This window comes from Lucilia cuprina, chromosome 2, assembly GCF_022045245.1.
Source record: "Lucilia cuprina isolate Lc7/37 chromosome 2, ASM2204524v1, whole genome shotgun sequence".
Taxonomy (NCBI): domain Eukaryota; kingdom Metazoa; phylum Arthropoda; class Insecta; order Diptera; family Calliphoridae; genus Lucilia; species Lucilia cuprina.
The window spans coordinates 48,232,943-48,254,356 of NC_060950.1; the positions used below are offsets into that span (position 1 = coordinate 48,232,943).

The 21,414-nt window shown below is 29.2% G+C and overlaps 1 protein-coding gene across 4 annotated transcripts in view; it reads left to right on the plus strand.

Annotated features, from left to right (window-relative positions):
- LOC111677206 (calcineurin-binding protein cabin-1-like) overlaps nucleotides 1–21,414 on the plus strand; it is a 637,283-nt gene that overhangs the window by 414,080 nt on the left and 201,789 nt on the right. For all 4 annotated transcript variants that reach the window (XM_046947473.1, XM_046947468.1, XM_046947458.1 and 1 more), the window contains exon 17: nucleotides 10,194–10,366. In XM_046947473.1, the coding sequence (XP_046803429.1) occupies nucleotides 10,194–10,366 (173 nt within the window). The remainder of the gene's footprint in view (nucleotides 1–10,193; nucleotides 10,367–21,414) is intronic.

Consider the following 21,414-nt stretch of genomic DNA (forward strand, 5'->3'; position numbering starts at 1 on the left):
TTTAAAGGACTACAAACGAATATTTATATGCATTTTATAATTTATATGCATTTTAATATGCAATTGGTATCAAATGAAAGCGGGGAATCTGTATATTCTATATTTATTTACCTGTCTCACTTAGAGAAAATGAAACCTTTAAATTTAAAAAGTATTCATTTTCGACTCAAAAACTTTTAACTACTTTTTTGTGACAAATTTTCTTTAAGATTTCCAATTCTTTCTAGATGATCTTGATGATTTGAAATAAATTATATTATTTCGAAGCAGAGAAACTCAGCTTTATTTGAAATTAATATTAATACCAACTTTTTAATATAAATTTGGAATTCCATCTTTTGAAATTGAATGTCTTTTAAACTTTAAAGTCCTTTTACAGGAGCATTAGAGCTGATTATGAAAAACTGACTACACAGTTAATACTAATGGTCCACAGTTTCCTGTACGCATAGATTTTTTCATGTTTGAAAATAACTTTTGCACGGTTTATAAAAAGAAATATTATTTTCACTTCTTTCACTTCAATTCTTTGTTTAGTTTTATATCAAATACTAGAAATTATTCCTGTTTATGTGAAATGCTTTTCGATATAAAGACATTACTGTTTTTAAGATTTTCAACGAGTTCTAGAATTCATACGTTCCATTGAACACTAGTTCAACTATAACTGTTGCTGAAAACTTATTAGAAATACTTAAGAACACAACAATGTTCTCAAAAAACTGGTTGTAAAAATAAAAGCGATATAATTATTTCTGTGATTTCTTTTCAAAAATCATCAAATAAATTTTCTTTATTATAGAAAATTGATTAAGAAATTAAGAAAAGAAGAAAAATTTATTATAAAAATATAAAATTTGTAGAAAATACATAGTATTACTACTAAATAGTGAGTTTTTCTTAATCGGTTAATTGATAGAAATTATTCGGGATTATTCGTTATTTGAAATTTGACAATTTTCATTTATTCGAACGATTAATCGTCAAAAATTAATCGATTAACCGAACGACGATTAATCGTTTGAATACTCTAGTATATACGCTGCAATGTTTACAGCCTCTGCCAATAAATATTCGCTAACGCCAGCATGTACTATCGTAGACCTTGCAATTTCTATTAGTGTACGGTTGGCCCTCTCTGCCACACCGTTCTGTTGCGGCGTATAAGTTACTGTCAATTGTCTACTGATACCTTCTGTTGACAAAAATTAATCAAACTGTGAGTTTATATACTCACCACCATTGTCCGTTTGCAGAGTTTTTATTTTGCAGCTTGTTTGCTTTTCAACATGTGTCTTATACAGTTGAATCTTCCCAAACACTTCACTTTTACTCTTACTAAAGTAAACAAAAATTCTGCGAGATCTGTCTTCAATAAATGTTATGAAGTATTTAGCACCGCTTACAGATTTTACTTTAAAGGCACCACAGACATTAGAATGAACAATCTCTAACAAATTTGGTGTCTTTGTTGTAGGTTTCTTGGGAAACGACAATACATGTATTTTACTTAACATACATGTCTTTCAGTTTGACTGTTTATTTATGTGGTTAAAAATTTTTGCAGACTTTTAAAGTTGAAATGGTCATACCTGTTATGCCATACATTGTTCATATTAAGTATTAACAGCACATTATCTCTCCGTTGCACGATTATTTACTGCTTCAAACATGTTGTCCCTGCGTTCTGCTTTCAATACATTAGTACCATCTGCTCTCTTTATAACAGTATGTCTCGAATTAAATTCTACGAATAAACCGACGACTTTGTTGACAGAAATAAAGTTTGCCTGCAACTCAGAGGAAAACAAAACGTTTTGAAGCAAAATTTCAAAATTGTTATTGTAGATTAATACATCACCTTTTCCACTGGCATTTATGTTTTTGTTGTCAGCCAATGCAATAACCTCATGATGATCTTTAAAACGTACAAACATCTTTCTGTTGTTACACAATGCGAAGTTACCCGCTGTCAACATACCGATTTTTCAAATTTAACGAACTTGCCTCTGCTGCAGCTAACATTGTCATTGCTTGTTTATTGTATTTGTTCTTTTTCTCAGATTTGCTTGCATAGTGACCAATCACACCACATATAAAACACTTGCCTTTGAAATTCTTGCTGTTGTTGTTATACTTTTTGTCTTTGCGTGTGAATGTTGATTTTGCTGTGAATGCCTGTTGCTGTTGTTGTGAACCTGATGGTGCATGATCGTTGTCGATTCTCTCTTTTCTGCGTTTGCCCTCTTCTAAGAGCTTCTGTTTTAGTAACGGAAAATTAGGCAAATCACCTTGTTTCCATTGCTATTACAAAATTATCAATATCCGTGGATAGACTAGATAACAGTATTAAGAGCTTCTGTTTTAGTAACGGAAAATTAGGCAAATCACCTTGTTTCCATTGCTATTACAAAATTATCAATATCCGTGGATAGACTAGATAACAGTATTATCACCAAAAGCCCCTGCTGGATTTGTATACCACTTTCAGCCAGTTTCTCAGAAACTTCCACAAATTCATAAATGTTGTACCACATTGCCACCATTACTCATTGACAGGTTCACTAGTATTTTGTACAATGACACTTTCTATAACGTTCCTCTAGACATATACACTTGTTGCAACTTCGTCCAGGCATCATGGGAAGACGTATAACTTTTTATGTACCCCAACTGTGTTGGCTTTACTCCCAAGCAAATAGACGCAAGTGCCTTGTCATCATCGGACTCCCACTTCTCTTTGAAAACACCTGTCGCATCATTTTTCAACTGACCACTAACTATGAGTACGCTCTTCATCTGTATGGACCAACTGTCGTAGTTGTTCTCGTCCAGCTTTTCGATCTGTATTACTGGCGCCCTCATTGTTGATTCACTTATACTCTTATCCTTTACTCAACAAATTCCATACACAATTTAGGCATCTGGGCCCATAACCTGATAAATTTTATTGTAACACACTTTAAAGTTTTTAAGTAAAGTATAAAATATTTATTAAAGCAAAAATGAAAAATGTCTTTACAGTTCAAAGTTTTAAATGAGATTGACATACAGTGTCTCTCATAAGTATTCGAATTTAGGTATAATATGAAAAGAAACCAAATTTAATAACATATTTTGTATGCAAAATTAATAAATTAATTTGTTAAATTCTTTAGACAGTCCTTAGCTTTAATATCACGATTTTTAAAACTTTAAAAATTCACATTTACTTAAATTAATTTAGCTTTATTTAAAAAAAGTCCATAAAATTACCTCACAAAAGTATACGAATATTTTCTGTATTTCATATTTGACTATATTATACGAAACACAAAAATTAGAATCGAATGATTTTTTTGCTAAAAATTGTTTTAAGTGGTAACTATCAACCGAATGGATATATTTTTGGACCATTTGTTCCACAATTTTAGGGCATTTGTACCATCTTTTTATGTAATATCATTAAAATGGCGGTTTTTGGCAATATTTGTATTTTTTCTCCTTTTTCCCAGAGATAAAAACAAAATTTGTTATTTTAATTTAATATACCCCTTGGGGTATCTAAAAATAATATTTTTTATTACAAGAATCTGTATTTAAACGTTCCAAGATATATTATTGGAATCATTCTTCTATCGCTAATTCAATTTCTTGGAACTCAAGTCCATTTTTATAATACTAGGGTCAAACATTTTCGGGGAAACTTGTCTTCTATAAATTGTTTTAGATATCAGCTGTTATACATTTTAAGTTTTCAATATATTGTGGAAGTTTATAACCCCAAAGCATGCCTCGAAGAAACGCCATTCAATATAGTGGAATCATTATTTTTATAACCAATGGCCTCCATGCTGAATGTCACCATATCATTATGGTCTAACTCAAAAATATTGATATCTGTTGAAATATTATCTACTATGATAAAAATAAGCTCAAAATTTTTTACATACAGTGTTGTTGTAGTGGGCAACATAATCGTGAATGTTATAAGTAGTAAAAACTAAAATCTACTGTATAGGATGACGTTTTGTTAAGGCATGTTTTGGAGCTGTACACCGCTAGAGAATTTAACAAATTAATTTATTAATTTTGCATACAAAATATGTTATTAAAATTGGTTTCTTTTCATATTATACCTAAATTCGAATACTTATGAGAGACACTGTATATAGAATACGAAAAGAAAAATGTAAAAAGCAAAAGTAACACCGTTCACATTGTAGATTTGCCATATCATCTTCAACAGAAACGTTTTTGGAGTGTATGAGTTCTTTGCAAGTTATTCTCTTGTTTGCCAATGATGTTGTTGTTTTTACAAATTTTGTTTGCAATTTCTGAAACAAAGCGACACACAGTGGGGCAGAATGGAAATTTTTTGGAAATAAATCTGGCATTTCTAAACGGCTGATCCGATAGGGATCGCGTGGGCGTAGCCAAGGAGTATTCGAGTTTAAGTTTTGAAGATGAACCCCGCAGATGCCCCAGGGACTTAGCTGTGGCGGCTCAAAGTAGGGTACCTACGCCATGTAAAATTTTTAAACTCATGCCATTTTTTGAAAGCGCTCGACGAGATCTTGAAAAAACATGATTGGACATACTACTTATCTCTTATAATATCCGAGTTATAGGCATTTAAAATTTTAGTGATACAAAATTTACCATAACTTGGTCCGCCTTTTTTTGAACAAAATTTCCAATAATATACAAAAAATTTCAGATCAATATCATTTACAAAATATACGTTTTTTAATTTAAAAATTCAAAAAATTTTAGATTTTTGCCGTTTTTTTGCCCAAAATGTGTCTCAACTCTTTTATTAATAAAATAAAATTTTCTTTAAGAGCATATAATAATTTTATAGTTTTCTAAAAGGTATCTTTACGCAGAACGCTTTGGCGTAAAAAACTTGTCCTATTTTTTGAAAATGTTGCCACTGCGTCCTTCCGAATATGACCTATTTTTTATCAAAACTTCAACTTTGGGCGACATGTTCTAAAATCCCAAAGCTGGGATCAGAAAACTGAAAGTATTTTCACAGCCCTGAAAGAAATGTGGACCCTATGGGCAAAAATGTAAAAAACCCCATTTTTGGGATTTACATTCCTATTTTTGGGAATTGCGGGATGCCCTTTGAACTTTAATTTTTTTTTTGCATATTCTTATTTGAAATGACAAATTTAACAAGCGTTAAAGGTTTCATTGAGTTTTGTTCATAAATAAAGATTTTGTCATATATTACATATTTGTTAAATTTCTAAAACAATGATTTATATCAAAGTTTTAATAGGGTCGCTACAACAATTTAGTCCATATTTATCCCTTAATATCTTTTTTAGTTAGATATGGAAATTCTCCCTTTACAAAAAATTTCAAGCCAATATCTCAATTACATTCAAACATATGTTTATTTAAACCTGTGTCCTTTAATTTCATCTTTTTCATATTTTAGTATTAAGTATGACAGAACGTATTTAAATCTTATATTTACCTATTTTCTATTTGTTTGCTTATCCTTATAATTGAAAGGTCCTATTATGCTTAAATTTTCAGAAATTTATAACTATTTTTTACCTAAATTTTTTCGACAGATCGTTTCGTTCTGTTTCGTTTATGATCATGATCATACGAAGACTTATGTTCAAGGTCAAAAAAAAGAGGGTGACACAAAAACTTTTTTCAATCTCAAATGAGGAAATTGCTGATACATTTAACGAAATGCTGAAAAAGGAAAACCAACCTATGGATGCCGTACATATTGCAACTATTCTTCCTAATGCATCACCAAAACGACTTAAACAAATTGTGGAAAGTATACCAACTCCAACATCACAATCAAATTTTACTGAATAGGAAGCAATAGCGCTTATGTTGGAACTGGGTCTCAGTCGAAATAAGTACCAAATATTAAGGAAAGCTCTGCAAGGCGATCCAGGAAAGAAAACAAACTATCCTACCATCACCTATTGCTGTTAATGATGTGGAAGCTTGTATTGATATATCATCTTTGCTCGAAAACACAGCATCAAGAATTGTGTCAGACTTTTCAGAAGACCAACTAAGGAAAATTCATAACTGTGATGTTGTCTTACCGCAACTTGGAAGTGGTTTGTCGATGTTTAATCCCATCTGAACTTTAAATTCTTCTTGGATTCTGCTTTTTTCCTCTCTCAGTTCTTTCAATTCTTCATTATTTTTTTTATTGATTTAGTAAGATTCTCTGGCACACTTCTATATTTGAGATCGTATGCTATGTGTAAAAAGTAATCCAAAAATCGTATTCTGACATGAAGTGGTGAAATTCCGAAAGACAGGACTTCTTCATTAATACTTCTGCTTTTGTTTATATTTGAGAATTGCGACTTTTTCTCTTACATATTGAGCATCTCCAGAAGGAAGAAGTTTCTGTTATGGCATTGCTGACCTCTCCATCAATCATTGTTAAGCTTAGCTGATATGATACGTTAATAGAGAATTCCTTTATTTTTATGCAAATGGGCTCCAGTACATTTATTTCATCTTTTAAATATTCCACTAAATCTTTTGTTGTTTTCTTTGAATCCTTTATATATTCAAATCCAAAGGTTCTACAAAAATTTTTTGAACCCGGAGTTGTATTGATCCATATATCTTCCAATGAATTTCCGATGCTTGACGATGATGGATTAAGGGAATATGAACGAATTCGTAATGGCACTAATGATGACATAAATACACTTTTGTAGTCTGCCAATGTCCGTCTTCCACAAGCTTGTTTGTATTCTGGAAGTGCTGATAAACCGTCACATCCCCACTTACACATTAAGACAACATCACAGTTATGAATTTTCCTTAGTTGGTCTTCTGAAAAGTCAGACACAATTCTTGATGCTGTACGGCATTCATAGGTTGGTTTTCCTCTTTCAGCATTTCGTTAAATGTATCAGCAATTTCCTCATTTGAGATTGAAAAAAGTTTTTGTGTGACCCTCTTTTTTTTGACCTTGAACATAAGTCTTCGTATGACATGCAAGGCGCTCCTGCTGATGTGTTGTAAGTTGAGATTTCCATAGTAGTTTCCATCCAACTACAAAATTGTAATCGAAATTTCTTTTGATTTCCATCCACAGACTTACTATTTACATTAAAAAGTTTTCAATTTTTGATATGCCTGTTTTGTCTACTTTTCTACTATATGTAGTTTTTATATAATTTGAAATGTCTTCAATTCTTTCTGGCCCTTTTGAAGATACACTCCATAAAACGGAACACAGCTCTTCGTACTTTAATGTAACCTTTATTTTAGATTTATTAAATATGGTACTTAAAATCTGAGAAGTTTACTTATATACCAATTCTTGTCATTTCCGATACAGGTATTCCAAAGTTAAAAATTACGAACTGTCTACCTATTAACATTTAGGACTATATTACTATAACCTGTAATTCAGTCATTGATATTTCTTATTAGTGAATGAATCGAAATTCTCATTACCTGTATATTTTTACCTACATGATCATAAACGAAACAGAACGAAATGATCTGTCGGAAAATTTAGGTAAAAAATAGTTATAAATTTCTGAAAATTTATGCATAATAGGACCTTTCAATTATAAGGATAAGCAAACAAATAGAAAATAAAATAAGTAAATATAAGATTTAAACAATCACAGAATGAAGATATTTTTAATAGTTTACTTCTATCTTCTGATCCTGTTCTTTCAACTATGCGAAAAAGATGGATTTGTTATGAAACTCTATCATCTCAAAAAGGAAGATTTAAAGTACTTATATTACCTTCTGGATATGTATACCGTTATGACAGATTATTTTATAGAAAATAAGTAGTGTTAGGAATTAACTATATAAGTAGGATCTAAGAATTAATTGTATTATGTTTAAGATAAACAGTTCAAATAAAAAAAGCTATTATACTAACTGATGATATTGTATTAAATTGTGTTTTATATTTCGGTGGGCGGGAAAGGTGGTTTGTGTGGGGTGATTTAGGTGTTGTTGTGCGTGGCTCATAATAAAATTATATTTTTTTTATTGTATATACAATGTTATAGTCTTTAATAAAATAATTAACTAAATAATTTTTAAAAATTGTCCAAATATTTTATTCAACACCAAATGTATGTTCTGTCATACTTAATACTAAAATATGAAAAAGATGAAATTAAAGGACACAGGTTTAAATGAACATATTTTTGAATGTAATTGAGATATTGGCTTGAAATTTTTTGTAAAGGGTCGAGAATTTCCATATCTAACTAAAAAAAGCTATTAAGGGATAAATATGGACTAAATTGTTGTAGCTATCTGCGACCCTATTACAATTTTGATATAAATCATAGTTTTAGAAATTTAACAAATATGTAATATATGACAAAATCTTTATTTATTAACAAAACTCAGTGAAATCTTCAACGCTTGTTAAATTTGTCATTTCAAATAAGAAAATGCAAAAAAAAAAAAATTGAAAAGGCCAAAGGGCATCCCGCAATTCCCAAAAATAGGAATGAAAATCCCAAAAATGGGATTTTTTACATATTTGCCCATAGGGTCCACATTTCTTTCAGGGCTGGAAAAATACTTTTGGAGTAAATAGAAAACATATTGAGGTTTCCAAAACTGATTTTAGTTTTCTGATCCCAGCTTTGGGATTTTAGAACATGTCGCCCAAAGTTGAAGTTTTGATAAAAAAATACGACATATTCGGAAGGACGCAGTGGCAACATTTTCAAAAAATAGGACAAGTTTTTTACGCCAAAGCGTTCTGCGTAAAGATACCTTTTAGAAAACTATAAAATTGTTATATGTTCTTAAAGAAAATTTTATTTTATTAATAAAAGAGTTGAGACACATTTTGGGCAAAAAAACGGCAAAAATCTAAAATTTTTTGAATTTTAAAATTAAAAAACGTATATTTTTAAATCTGTAAATGATATTGATCTGAAATTTTTTGTATATTATTGGAAATTTTGTTGTCTAACTTACAAGAAAAATTTGATCCAAAATTACGCCCGGTATTCAAAAAAAGGCGGACCAAGGTATGGTAAATTTTGTATCACTAAATTTTTAAATGCCTATAACTCGGATATTATAAGAGATAAGTAGTATTTGGGTGAAAAACAAAAAAATGGCACGAGTTTAAAAATTTTACATGTCGTAGATACCCTACTTTGAGTCGCCACAGCTCCGTCCCTGGGGCATCTGCGAGGTTCATGTTCAAAACTTAAACTCGAATACTCCTTGGCTACGCTCACGCCGATCGGATCAGCCGTTTAGAAATGCCAGATTTATTTCCAAAAAATTTCCATTCTGCCCCACTGTGCGGCATCAACCTACTTTGTTGAATGCTGTCTAGCAACTAAAGATAATTTTTGTAATTTTTACGCTCTTGCAGGTTTTATTGCGTTGTTTATTTTGTTTCTGTTTTTCTGTGTTTTTCCTTATGTATGTTTAGATGTCTCTTGGTTAAATGGCCTTGTGTTTTTGTGTATATGTTTTTTATTTGTTGTTCATTTTTTTTGCTTTTGGTGTAATAATAATGTAATCGGAAAAAAATATAAAATGTATAAAACTAATATGTTTAAAATATACTATATTCGGAACAGCCGAATATAGCACTCTTACCTGTTATTTAGTACCGTTTTAACAACTGTGTTTTTGTTATTCTAATATTCTCACAAGTTAGGTCTTTGACAGGAGACTTAGGTCCTTGACAATCAGTTTCAGAAATGGTTGAAATTAAAAAAAATATTTTTGATATATTATTAATAATTATTATAAATTATTATTAATATACATGTATTTACCAAAATTAACAAAAAAACTTAAATTATTAAATTCAGAAAAAGGAAAACGAAATAACTATTATTTATTTTTATGCTACTGACAAAACATTGCAAACTTCTGAACTTTTACAGAAAAGAAGTATGCAAAATAAATGTGTAAAAAAGCATCTAAACCTCTTATTTGAAGGTATTCTTCATTTTGATAAGTTTGTATTTTTTCTATTTTTATTAAGAAAAAAAGAAACGATTTTAATTCTCTTCTTTTTGATCTGTGATTAATATAATATATATATATATATAGAGAGAGAGAGAATTTTGTGAGTTCAGACAGAGTATAACGGGCGGACTTCTAATGGGGTACTTGGTACCTCCCATATGAAAAAATTCGTATATCTAAAAACAATATTATTAATGTATTTTTGTTTATTTTAGGAAATTCTCTTAATATGTTAAAAGGAAAACTCGTAAACAAGTTTAAGCACCCTGTTAATAATAGCGCCAAGCAAGAAGTCCATACAATTAGTGACACTATCAGCAATGTGGATAATATAAAATCACAGGAGGAAACTAAAGAAATTTCGAAATGTTTAAAAATTTCTCTGCAGGTGAGTTTTATTGGTACTGTTAAACAAAAAAACTAAAAACTAAAATGTAATCTACAACTTTTTTAGCATTTTTCAAACATTTGTTGGCATTTTTTATACATAAGAATTTCATGAAGGAATACCTCTTAATCAATGCATATTAATGTACCTCAGTATAATTTGTGAAAAATAAATTATCTTCGCTTATTTTGAAATGGGTCTCAAAAATTCCCGAATTATGAGCTGATTAAGAAAAAAATTAAATTTTTGTAGAGTATTTTTGGTCCACAAATAAATTTTTAGTTCCCCATAGAAAATTTTCAGAGCACTCGGAATTGTAACCAATGTTGTGTGTTTTACTCTGTGTTACTTTTGATTTACTTGTATATGAAGTTTAAATTTTTAATAAAATTTTTTTGCATTGTATATGACAACAGAAAATAAAAATATAATAGAAATCAAGTGTGCTGTAATTTAATCAACAAAAAATGTTTCATTAATTGAAAAATATTTTTTGGATAAACATTTTTTCAATCTTTAGATAAATATTAAACAAAATGTATTGCTTATAATTAGTTTATACAGAAAATAGTAAAAAATAGTTTGGCATTTATAATACACCAACAGTCGTTTTGCAGACCAGGAATAGTCTTTACTTTTTCCCGCAATAAGCTTAAAATTACGGAATTGTTGGGGCTCATTTCTAAAAGATTGCAAATTTTTTTTTGGGCATGTTGTACTGAGATCGATATTTTCAATCGCTGGTAGGGAACTGTGGGCTTCTTCAAAAAAATGTTTTTTTTTTTATTTTTTAGTACATTAATACGCATCCTTTAAGAGGTTGTCCCAAAAAATGTGCCCCACGGGATATCCTATTCCACATATTTAGTTTGGCAATTTTAATCACTTTTCTGTAAAAATATGTTTAATTATACCCTACACCACTTTAGTGGGGAGGGTATATTGGGTTTGTGCTAATGTTTGTAACATAGAAAAATATTCGACCAATACCCACCTTAAAGTATACCAATCGGCTTAGAATCATTTTCTGAGTCGATTAAGCTATGTCCGTCCGTCTGGCCGGCTGGCTGGCTGTCCATGTAAAGCTTGTGCGCAAGGTACAGGCCGCAATTTTGAAGATAATTAGACGAAATTTGGCACACCCGCTTCTTTTGGCCCAAGGACGAAGCCTATTGAAAATGGTTAAAATCGGACCATTATTTCGACCGTACCCCCAACTAGGGCCTTTTGGCTTATAATTAATTTAAATGATCTATTATGTTAACAAAAGTCGACAAAACTCAGTTTTATAGAACTTTAAATGACACTACCGATGATCGGGCTTCATTTGATCCTACCCCCATACAAACTCCCCTTCAGAAAATGACTTCAAGGTCAAAATTCACTTACAAACACTATTAACACTTTTAAATTCTACATAAATATTATTGAAGAAAACTTAACTCCCCCTACCAACATTTTTAAGGATAGGGCCATATTTTGCCCTACTCCCCTTTGAACCCTCCTGTAAAAAAAATCTTTTTTTGCCAAAATAAAAGTAAAATTACTCCGAAATAAAGTTAAAAAAAAAACAAACCAAATGCTTTATTTTTTTAAATAATCCCCATTTTTAACATACATACTGACAAGTGTAGGGTATTATATAGTCGGCTACGCCCGACTATACAGTCATACTTGTTTTGAATTATTTATATGCAACATAAGTTAGAAATTATAGTCGGGCGAGGCAGACCATATAATCCCTACACTTGTTACAAAAATAGCATTTAAGTTGAATTGTACCTTCCTTCAGATATACTTAAGCCATTTATTGTTGAATAAAATTGTGGACATTTAAGCCAGACTGTCTTTTTATAGGGGCTAGGGTCAAATGAGACCATACTATTTAGAAAAATACCATTCGATTATAATTTTTGTGTTTCGTAAAATATGGTCAAATATGAAATACAGGAAAATTCGAATACTTTTTTATTAAATAAAGCTAAATTAATTTAAGTAAATGCGAATTTTTAAAGTTTTAAAAAGCATGATATCAAAGCTAAGGACTGTCCAGACAATTTAACTTATTAATTTTGCATACATAATATGTTATTAAATTTGGTTTCTTTTCACATTATACTTAAATTCGAATACTTATGAGAGGCACTGTACATGTTAAAGCAATTAATAGATAAAAATAAAAAAACTGTTAAGTGAGTTATATGGCGACTAGGGTCAAATATGGACCTATCCTCATAAAATCCTAGGGTGTGATTTTAGTTGATATAAAACTTATTTGTGCCAAATGTTATCATAATACTAGTGATAAGAGGTGAGTTACGGACGTTTTAGTGTTTTTCTAAAATTAAACTTTGAATGGAACTAGGGTCAAATGAGATCCAATCGTTATGAAAAATCGGCATAAAGGTTTAGGCTTATAAACATTTTAGATCTGCCTATTTTTGAAGGGATAGTATTATATATGAAAATTATGAGCTAAAAACTGATATTTTCTGGTCCGTTTGTATAGCAGCGAGGTGTAAATATAAAACGATTTCAAAAATTTTCAACAGTCTTCGTCTTTAGTTCTACAAAAGATCATATACGAAATTTTGTTGAATTATCTTCAAAAATGGAGAAGTAATAAGGGTTTTATTTTTTCAGTCGTGGTTTACCTTTTCATGTAATTGCTCATATAATCGAAACATTATTTCGCCTAGCCCCATACAACCGTACACCTAGGGTTGCCAAATTCCGATTCAAAAAAAACTGGACATTGGGTTTTAAACAGCTGGACAACAAAAAAAACTCGACATAAAAAATACTGAGAAATTTTGTTCATTTTGGTTTTGTATAAATGATTTTGCAGTAATACACCAAAAAATGCAGGGATTCTCATATACCAATTCCGTTTTGTTATAGTCCATAGAGAACGAATATATTTTTAGTTTTCCCAGATCATTTTTGAAGTTTTAAATTTTAAAAATCATATTTTTTTTAAATATCCATTGTTGAAACTGAATTAAATTGTCTCGTATTTTGGTAACTATACATTTCGGTATAATATACAAAAATATTCATAAAAAATAAAAAATGCTCTCAAATTTATCAGAGTTTGTTCATTTATTTCAAAACTGTACTTTCAGCTCATAACTTATAGAACTATGCTTTTTAAACAAGAGTTACAAGAGTTTGGACATTAAAAAATCCATATAAAAATTTCATTAGTGCTTTTTGGTGAAAATATATACGGCTGTAAAAAAATATAACCAAAATTTGGCGTTTTTCTTTTCTTTAGTCCATGCACTCGCGTTTATCAAATAAAATTTATGCAGAGGTATTTAATAGGTGTAGTAATTTCACGCAATTTAAGGTATATCTTGTTGATGTCAGAGATCTAAGGACTGAGCAGGACCTTTTCAAACTTGCCAAGAATAGGCGTAATTTTTTTGAAAATGTGACATTTTTTAATGTGACATTCATAACTATTTACAAATACTTCGTAAATTTTATTTTATTATAACTAACTCCTCCGAGATATATGCATATTAAAAAAATTTGTAATTGCAAACATTTTATGATAATTTTAAAATTAAAAATTATTTTTCTTTGTATTTTCAACTAAAGACGTGATGCAAAAATTTTTTAAATTTTATACATTTAATTATATTTATGGACTAAATAGATATTGCGAAAGAAAAATAAAATTTCTTCATTTATAGTAGTCCTAGAAGCGTTTATCTGAAAAAAAAACATTTTGCTTTCAGACAACTATAGCGCCATATGATTTGCGGAAATATTAGTGTCAAATAAAAGCATTCCTTTTGTATTATGTAATATCCGATACGGCGAAAAAAATTTTTTGCAAAAATAAAAATATTAACATTTTACTTTGATTCGAAATCAAAATATCAAAAAGCTACTTCAAATGCCTGTATTTTTCAAACCGACTGAGACATTACCTTTTTTTATTTGCAAAATTTTTAATTTGGAAAGAAATTGCAAAATAAAATATTTTTTTTTTTTGTAATTATACGTGTAATTTCTGAAAAAAGAAATTTGCCACTATTTTAACATGCGCTGATAGTCCTAAGTAATGTTTACTGTTCTTATTTTATTTGAAAATAGCTTAACGTTTTCATTTCATTATCCAATTCAACCACTAAATATGGTTCTTGTCGGAGAAAAAAAATTGATAAAAATGTATTATTATTATTTAAAAATATTACAATTAAAATTAAATTATCAAAATTTTAATTTTAAAAAGTCTGCCACATACATATTTACATATGCATATTTATGTAAGAATTAAAATTAAATACTAACAAGAGTGCTGTGCCGAATCTTATACCCTTCACCATAGTGTATTTTAAACATCTTAGTTTTATAAATTTTTTCCCGACTACATTATTATTATTACAGCAAAAGCTAAACAAAATGAACAACAACGCTAAACGAAATGAAAAACACAAGGCAGAAAGAGAAACTGTTATTGCAGTGGTAAGAAAATACAAAAAAACACTTAGAAAAAAGATTTCCTAGTTACGCTTGCTATGATCAAATTTTATAAGAAGTAAAATTGAAAACTTTGCAGATAAAGCATATTCAAAGAAAAGAAAAATGTTTATTTCTAAACAAAGATTAAAGCTTTTAATGTAAAATGTTTAAAAAAAGGTATTATAAATATTGTTTTTATGCATTTTTAATATTATGCATTCCTGAAAAGTTTTTGGAGTGTACGAGTTTTTTGCAAGTTATTCTCTTGTTTGAAAATATTGTTGTTGTTTTTACAAATTTTTGCAATTTTTACGCTCTTGCTATGAGTTTTATTTATGATCGGGTTGTGTACGAGTGAATTGCCGAAAATCTTCGTAATTAGAACAATATGAACGCGCAACGCTGATCTAAACTAATATACATCTAAACATACATAACGAAAAACACAGAAAAAACAAAATAATCAACGCAATAAAACGAACCTACCTCCAAATATACGAACAGAATTCACAAACACAAAATACACAACTTAATGACGCCAACAGCATCCAAACATACAAAACAACCCACTAAACAATTTTTGCCGAATTCGTAACGAATTCGTACCGACAGTCTGCACAAGTTGCCGATTTCGTATCCGAATTCCGTCCGAATTCGTTACGAAAATCGTATGAAAGGTTGCTCGGAATTCGGAAGTCTTTGTCTGAAGAAATTCGGAAAAATGTGCAGAAATGTCGGTCAGAATTCGGTACGAAATCTGATGTAAATTCCTGGGGAAATTCTGAAGGAATTTTCGAAATGTCTGATCATTTTCGGATAAAACTCTGATAAAACATCAGACATTGGTCAGACATATCTGATAATTTTTACGGCTTGTCTTATCAATGTTTGATAAAACTCTGATAAAACATCAGACATTGGTCAGACATATCTGATAATGTTTACGTCTTGTCTTATCAATGTCGGAAAAAACTCTGAAGAAATATCAGACATTGGTCCGACATATCTGATAATTTTTACGTCTTGTCTTATCAATGTCGGAAAAAACTCTGAAGAAATATCAGACATTAGTCAGAAATATCTGATATTTTTTACGTCTTGCCTGATCTTTGTCGAAAAAATTTCTAAAAACAAAAAACTGAGAAATTTATAACAAACACAAAAAAGGATTTATTTCATTTAGAGTATTCATAAAAATGAACTTATTTATAATATTTATTTTATACGTACATATGATTTTTTTAATAATTCATTTTATAAATTTATTATAAATTATTCATTCACATTCATTGTAACTTTTAATTTTAATGTTTTTTTTTGGATTTTTGAATAATTTTGTACATTTTTTAATATTTCATTTTAAAAATTTGATTACAAATTAGGAAATCTGTTCGATTTTTCTCTTTTTTTTTGTTAATTCGATCTTTGTCTGCATTAAAAAATTTTTTCATATGATGTTCAATCGTTGAAGCCATTGTTGAAGGTATATGTTGTAAAGTAAAGTCTAATAAATAGATAAAATTAAAATTAATTTTTTGTAAAATTTAAGAATGCAAACCTTTAAGAAGTTTTATAAAATAAAAGTCTCTCACAGAAATGTTTTTGTTTACACTTAGCCATGAAAATTGTCATGTAATGTTGTCATCTTTAAACATTATTTTTAGGTTTTCATATATGAACTTTTTTGTGTCATCTTGAGGCTGCATTCTAAAAAGTTTTATCTTAAAAATAAATTATAAAAAAAGTAAATTATATGTATATTGTATTCACTTAAAATTAAAGTTAAGATTTGAAAGTATTAAAATCGTTGTCTGTTTTCTCTATTACATTAAAATTTTCATTAGTGTCGTCACCTATTAATAATATTTCATCAATATTTTCTATTGATCTTTCCTTTAAACATTCGATTTTTTTTTTCGGAACATTAGTTGATGAACAAGAAGGAATACTTTCCTGGCTCAAGTTTGAATTAGCATTTTCATGGTTTGTTTCCAACAACTTTTTAAGCAGTTGCTGAGCCTTCCTTTTTGCATTTTTTCGTAATGCCTGGCGTGATATCATTTTGACTTTTATTATTCTTTTTATCGAATATTAATTTTCAATTTGTCACCTTAATATTTTCGACACTTTTTTATCCAATTTTAATTTTCAATTTGACACTTTAATATCACTTAATAAACTTTTTTTAATATAATAATTTTTTACACACAATTTTTCGGCAGAAATTAGTGAACTAAATAAACTGAATAGCTCAATAGAACAATTATTACTGACGAAAACTAAAAGAACGTAAAGAAAACAAAAAAAATTAACGGTTAATCATTTATTTACAAAAAAAATCTTTTAGCAATAATAAAAACAAATACATAAAAAACGACAAATTTGTTGTTGCATTTTTATTGAACAAAAATTTACTTCAGACTATGTGCAGACTTGTCGGATAAAAGTCGTATGTAATATCTTAATAACATAAATCAACAACAAAAAATTTCTTTAAACAACATACAGACGTGTCGAACAATAATCGAAATATAAAGAAATTGTTGTTGCGTTTAAAACAAAACAAAAACACAAAACCTTACTTCAGATCTTGTGCAGATTTGTCGGATATAATTCGAATTTTATTCACTCTTTTACTTGAGAATGTGTGCAGACAATTCTTAATCATGTCTTAAAGAAAAATAAAAAAACAAAGTCGGATATAATTCGAAAGCCATTTTTTCTTTCACTTCAGAAAATGTGCAGACTGTTCTCTTTTATGTCTGAAGAAATATATAACAATAAAAAACAAATTGTCCTCCACCAATGTGCAGAGTAGTCTCATAATTGTCCTAACACTGAAATTCCCTTTCGACAATGTGCAGAAAAGTCTGATGTTAATCCTTTAATACTTCAGAAAATGTGCAGAAAAGTCTAAAAAAAAGTTTACCGATTATTCTGTAAAATGTCTAAGGGAAATTTAGAAATTTCGTTAAAAATTCTGATAAAGTATAAGAATTATTTAATTATCTATAAGAATCCAGAATATATATACTTTATAGGGTCGGAAAATTATATTATAGAGATTACAAACAGAATGACAAATTTATATATACCCTTCTTACGAATGTGAAGGGTATAAAAACAAAACGTTAAAAAAAATAATAATTCAGTCTAGTTTGATGATAGAAAAGGGAAATCATAACTTAGTTGTATAACAAATATACAATCAGAGTTGGCTTACATGATTTGACAAAGATAACATAAAAATTATTGCCAAGTTATTGCAGTATACTCAAAAATTTCTATTTAGCTGGACAAATAAAATTTTAGCTTAAAACTGGACAAGCATTAAAAAAGCTGGACAATCCAGCCTAGTCCAGCCAGGCTCACAATTAAGTTAAATATTCTATTAAGTCAACAAAAGTCGGTAGAACTTAGTTTTATAAAACTTTAAATGACACTACTGTTTTTTGTAATGATCGGGCCTCATTTGCCTCTAGCCCCCAACATTTATGAGGCCGCTTGTAGGAAGTATATTTTTTTGTAAACAATAAGTAAGAATCAAATAAGTTAAAAAGTTTTTTATCATGCTTTCAACCCCAATTTTTAAATAAATTCACTGTAATGTATTGATGGTGGCGAAGCTAGTTCCCATGCGCATTTCGCCGGTTGCTTAAGCCAGCTCATCAGGAAACCTTTCCCAATATTTTAGGAAAATTAGAAATGTCTTATGAAAGAATTATTTTAAACACAATAAGGAACAAAATAAACAACTTCTATTTTGTTGTTTATAAAAACAACAGAATAGGGTATTCAGTTTTAAATGCACGGGCACTTGCAAATTTAATTTAAATTAAAATAAATTCAACAACATCAAACATAAGTTGTTTATTTTGTTTTTATTTTTTTTTCTTACACCTGCATTTAGAGTTGGAAAACAACCAGCCAAGTGTAGAAAGGAATATAAGAAAAAATAAACTCACTGTTATTGTTGGTGTTTTGTCAAAATGTTAACGTTTTGAATTCTTATTGAGTTTAAAAAAATTCTTTCATAAAACATTTCTAGTGTTCCTAAAATATTTGGAAAGGTTTCCTGATGAGCTGGCTTAAGCAACCGGCAAAATGCGCATAGGAACTAGCTTCCCCACCATCAATACATTACAGTAAATTTATTTAAAAATTGGGGTTGAAAGCTCGATAAGAAACTTTTTAAGTATAGAATTTTTAATAAAGTAGTTCATAGGTTTTTCACTGATTTTAAGTCAAGGGATTGTGACTGGAAATTTGCGGCAAGTAAAAATTACAAACTTTTCTACAATGTTTAGCCATATGGAACCTTACGCACTTAGTGGCTGATTAGCTAGATCAGGAGATATGGCCAGGGATCTTGTTAAATTGGACCGTGTGATTTAATTGCCCTTTTTGTTAATAAAAAAACTATAAAATTTCTGCTACAATCAATATCACATCCTCTTGTTAGCATTGGTGTTATTGCTAAAGGATCTAAACTGAACCGTGATTTCCGAAGGCCTATAAATGTTCCAATAAAATATATCACACATTACCTTACTTCTGTCCCTGTGTGATGCTCTAATCAAAAGAGTATCACACTGTCATATTTTTTCTTATATTTAAAGTTAGTAACATAATATGATATTTGATAAATTATAAAATAAAGGGGGAAAATTATCTTTCGGATTTATATGAAACAACAAAGAAACGCTTTATCAAATTCAAATCAAGTCTCACTAAAAGACTAAAGCAACAAACTTTCTTTGTTGTAATATTTAATGAAAAATTAAATTAATAAATCAAAATTTATCAATGAGAGAGTAATTACTACTAGTTAGTTAATTAGTTATTTTGAAAGGAGACCTCTATCGGGCCTGTTGTGCGCTTCTTAACCAGTGCCACAGGTGGGAATCGAACCCACCACCTCCGGTCTACCAGACTAGAACACTAACCTACCGGAGGCTACTATTACTACTAAAGGAAATAACAAATTGTTACTTACAGTAGGGTTTCGATTCCACCGCTGCTGAAGGCTTTCTGCTTGATGATTTTATTTTTGAAAATATTTGTGTAAGAGTTAGTATATTATCAACTAAAATGCAAAAAAATAAGCAGTCAAAGATGTTAAAAAACCCAATATAGAGCGTTTTGAGGCGATAAAAGATATTTTTTTTGTCGGCCACGCCTACTTTCGAGTGGGCGGGGCTCCAAAGTTTAATACATTTTTGTGTATACTTATCTCGAAAAACTGTTTTATTTACAATAAAAATATTAAAAATACCTTTCCAATGATATATAACATGATACTAAAATATATATTTTGACCCGGCTTTTTTTCATCTAAAAGAAATCGAAAAAAATGTCTATATAATTCTATTATAAATTCCTATATGTTAAAAGCCAATGAATAAAGCTTTTATTTAAGGTATATGGAAGAGTACCATTTTCCTTGCAGTTAAACATTTTAAATAAAGTTATTAATTGGTTGATTTCCATTTTTAATTTTACAAACTTGTTTATTGTTTTGTATTTTTTATTTGTTGTTGTAAAAAGTAACGGTAAACCATACTTTTTATATAAATAACAAACTAAATATATATTTAGTAAGCTTAAGACAGGGTTGGACATTTAAAAAATATTTTTTGTTTACACGGTTTTCTTTGCTTAGTAAAGATTTTCTAAATAGTCGGTCTACGGCCGGGCTCAAGGATTTTCTCCTCTATGGTATGTCCAACACCGGCTTCGCTTAATAAAGATTTTCGCAAGGATTTTCTCCTCTATGGTATGTCCAACGCTTAATAAAGATTAATATACATACGTTTTTTTCTTAATAGCAAAATCTTAGGAACTTGATGGTATTTATACTTATTTTTTATACTTTAGTTCAACTATCGGTACTTCTATTAATCGAGATTTTTGTTAATTTCAATTGTTTTTATCTATTTAATTTGACAAATATATATTTCAAAATTCCTTATATCGAGTTCTTGTGAACATTGTAATATGATATTCAGTAAATAACTGATTGTTTCACAATATCGAAACAATATTTTCATTCTTATAAATATACTAAAAACAAAAACAAAATTTTAAATTTATTTGTTGTTTTCAATATAAATGTAAGAATGAAAAAGTTCTTTCGCATTTAGAGAAACCTGCAGTAAGTGAAATGTAATTTATTAATTAAATTAAATTAAATTATTTATTTAAATTAAAAATATAAAAATAAGGCATATAATGTGATCTATAAGACTTTGGTTCAAAAAGCTGACCCAAAAAGAATTTGGGGGCACGTAAAACATTAATGTTTGGTGTAACTTCTTAAATCTTTACGATCACCCACTTTATATAAGCTTTAAAAAAACGTCCGACCTTTTCCCAGTATGAAGAATCGGTTTGTCGGAAAAAGTGGAATTTTATTCCAACTGACAATTTTTTGCGAATTTCGGGAAAACTGGCTTCTTTTTATAAAGATTTTTATACCCTTCACCTTCGTGAGAAGGGTATATATAAGTTTGTCATTCCGTTTGTAATTTCTATAATATAATTTTCCGACCCTATAAAGTATATATATTCTG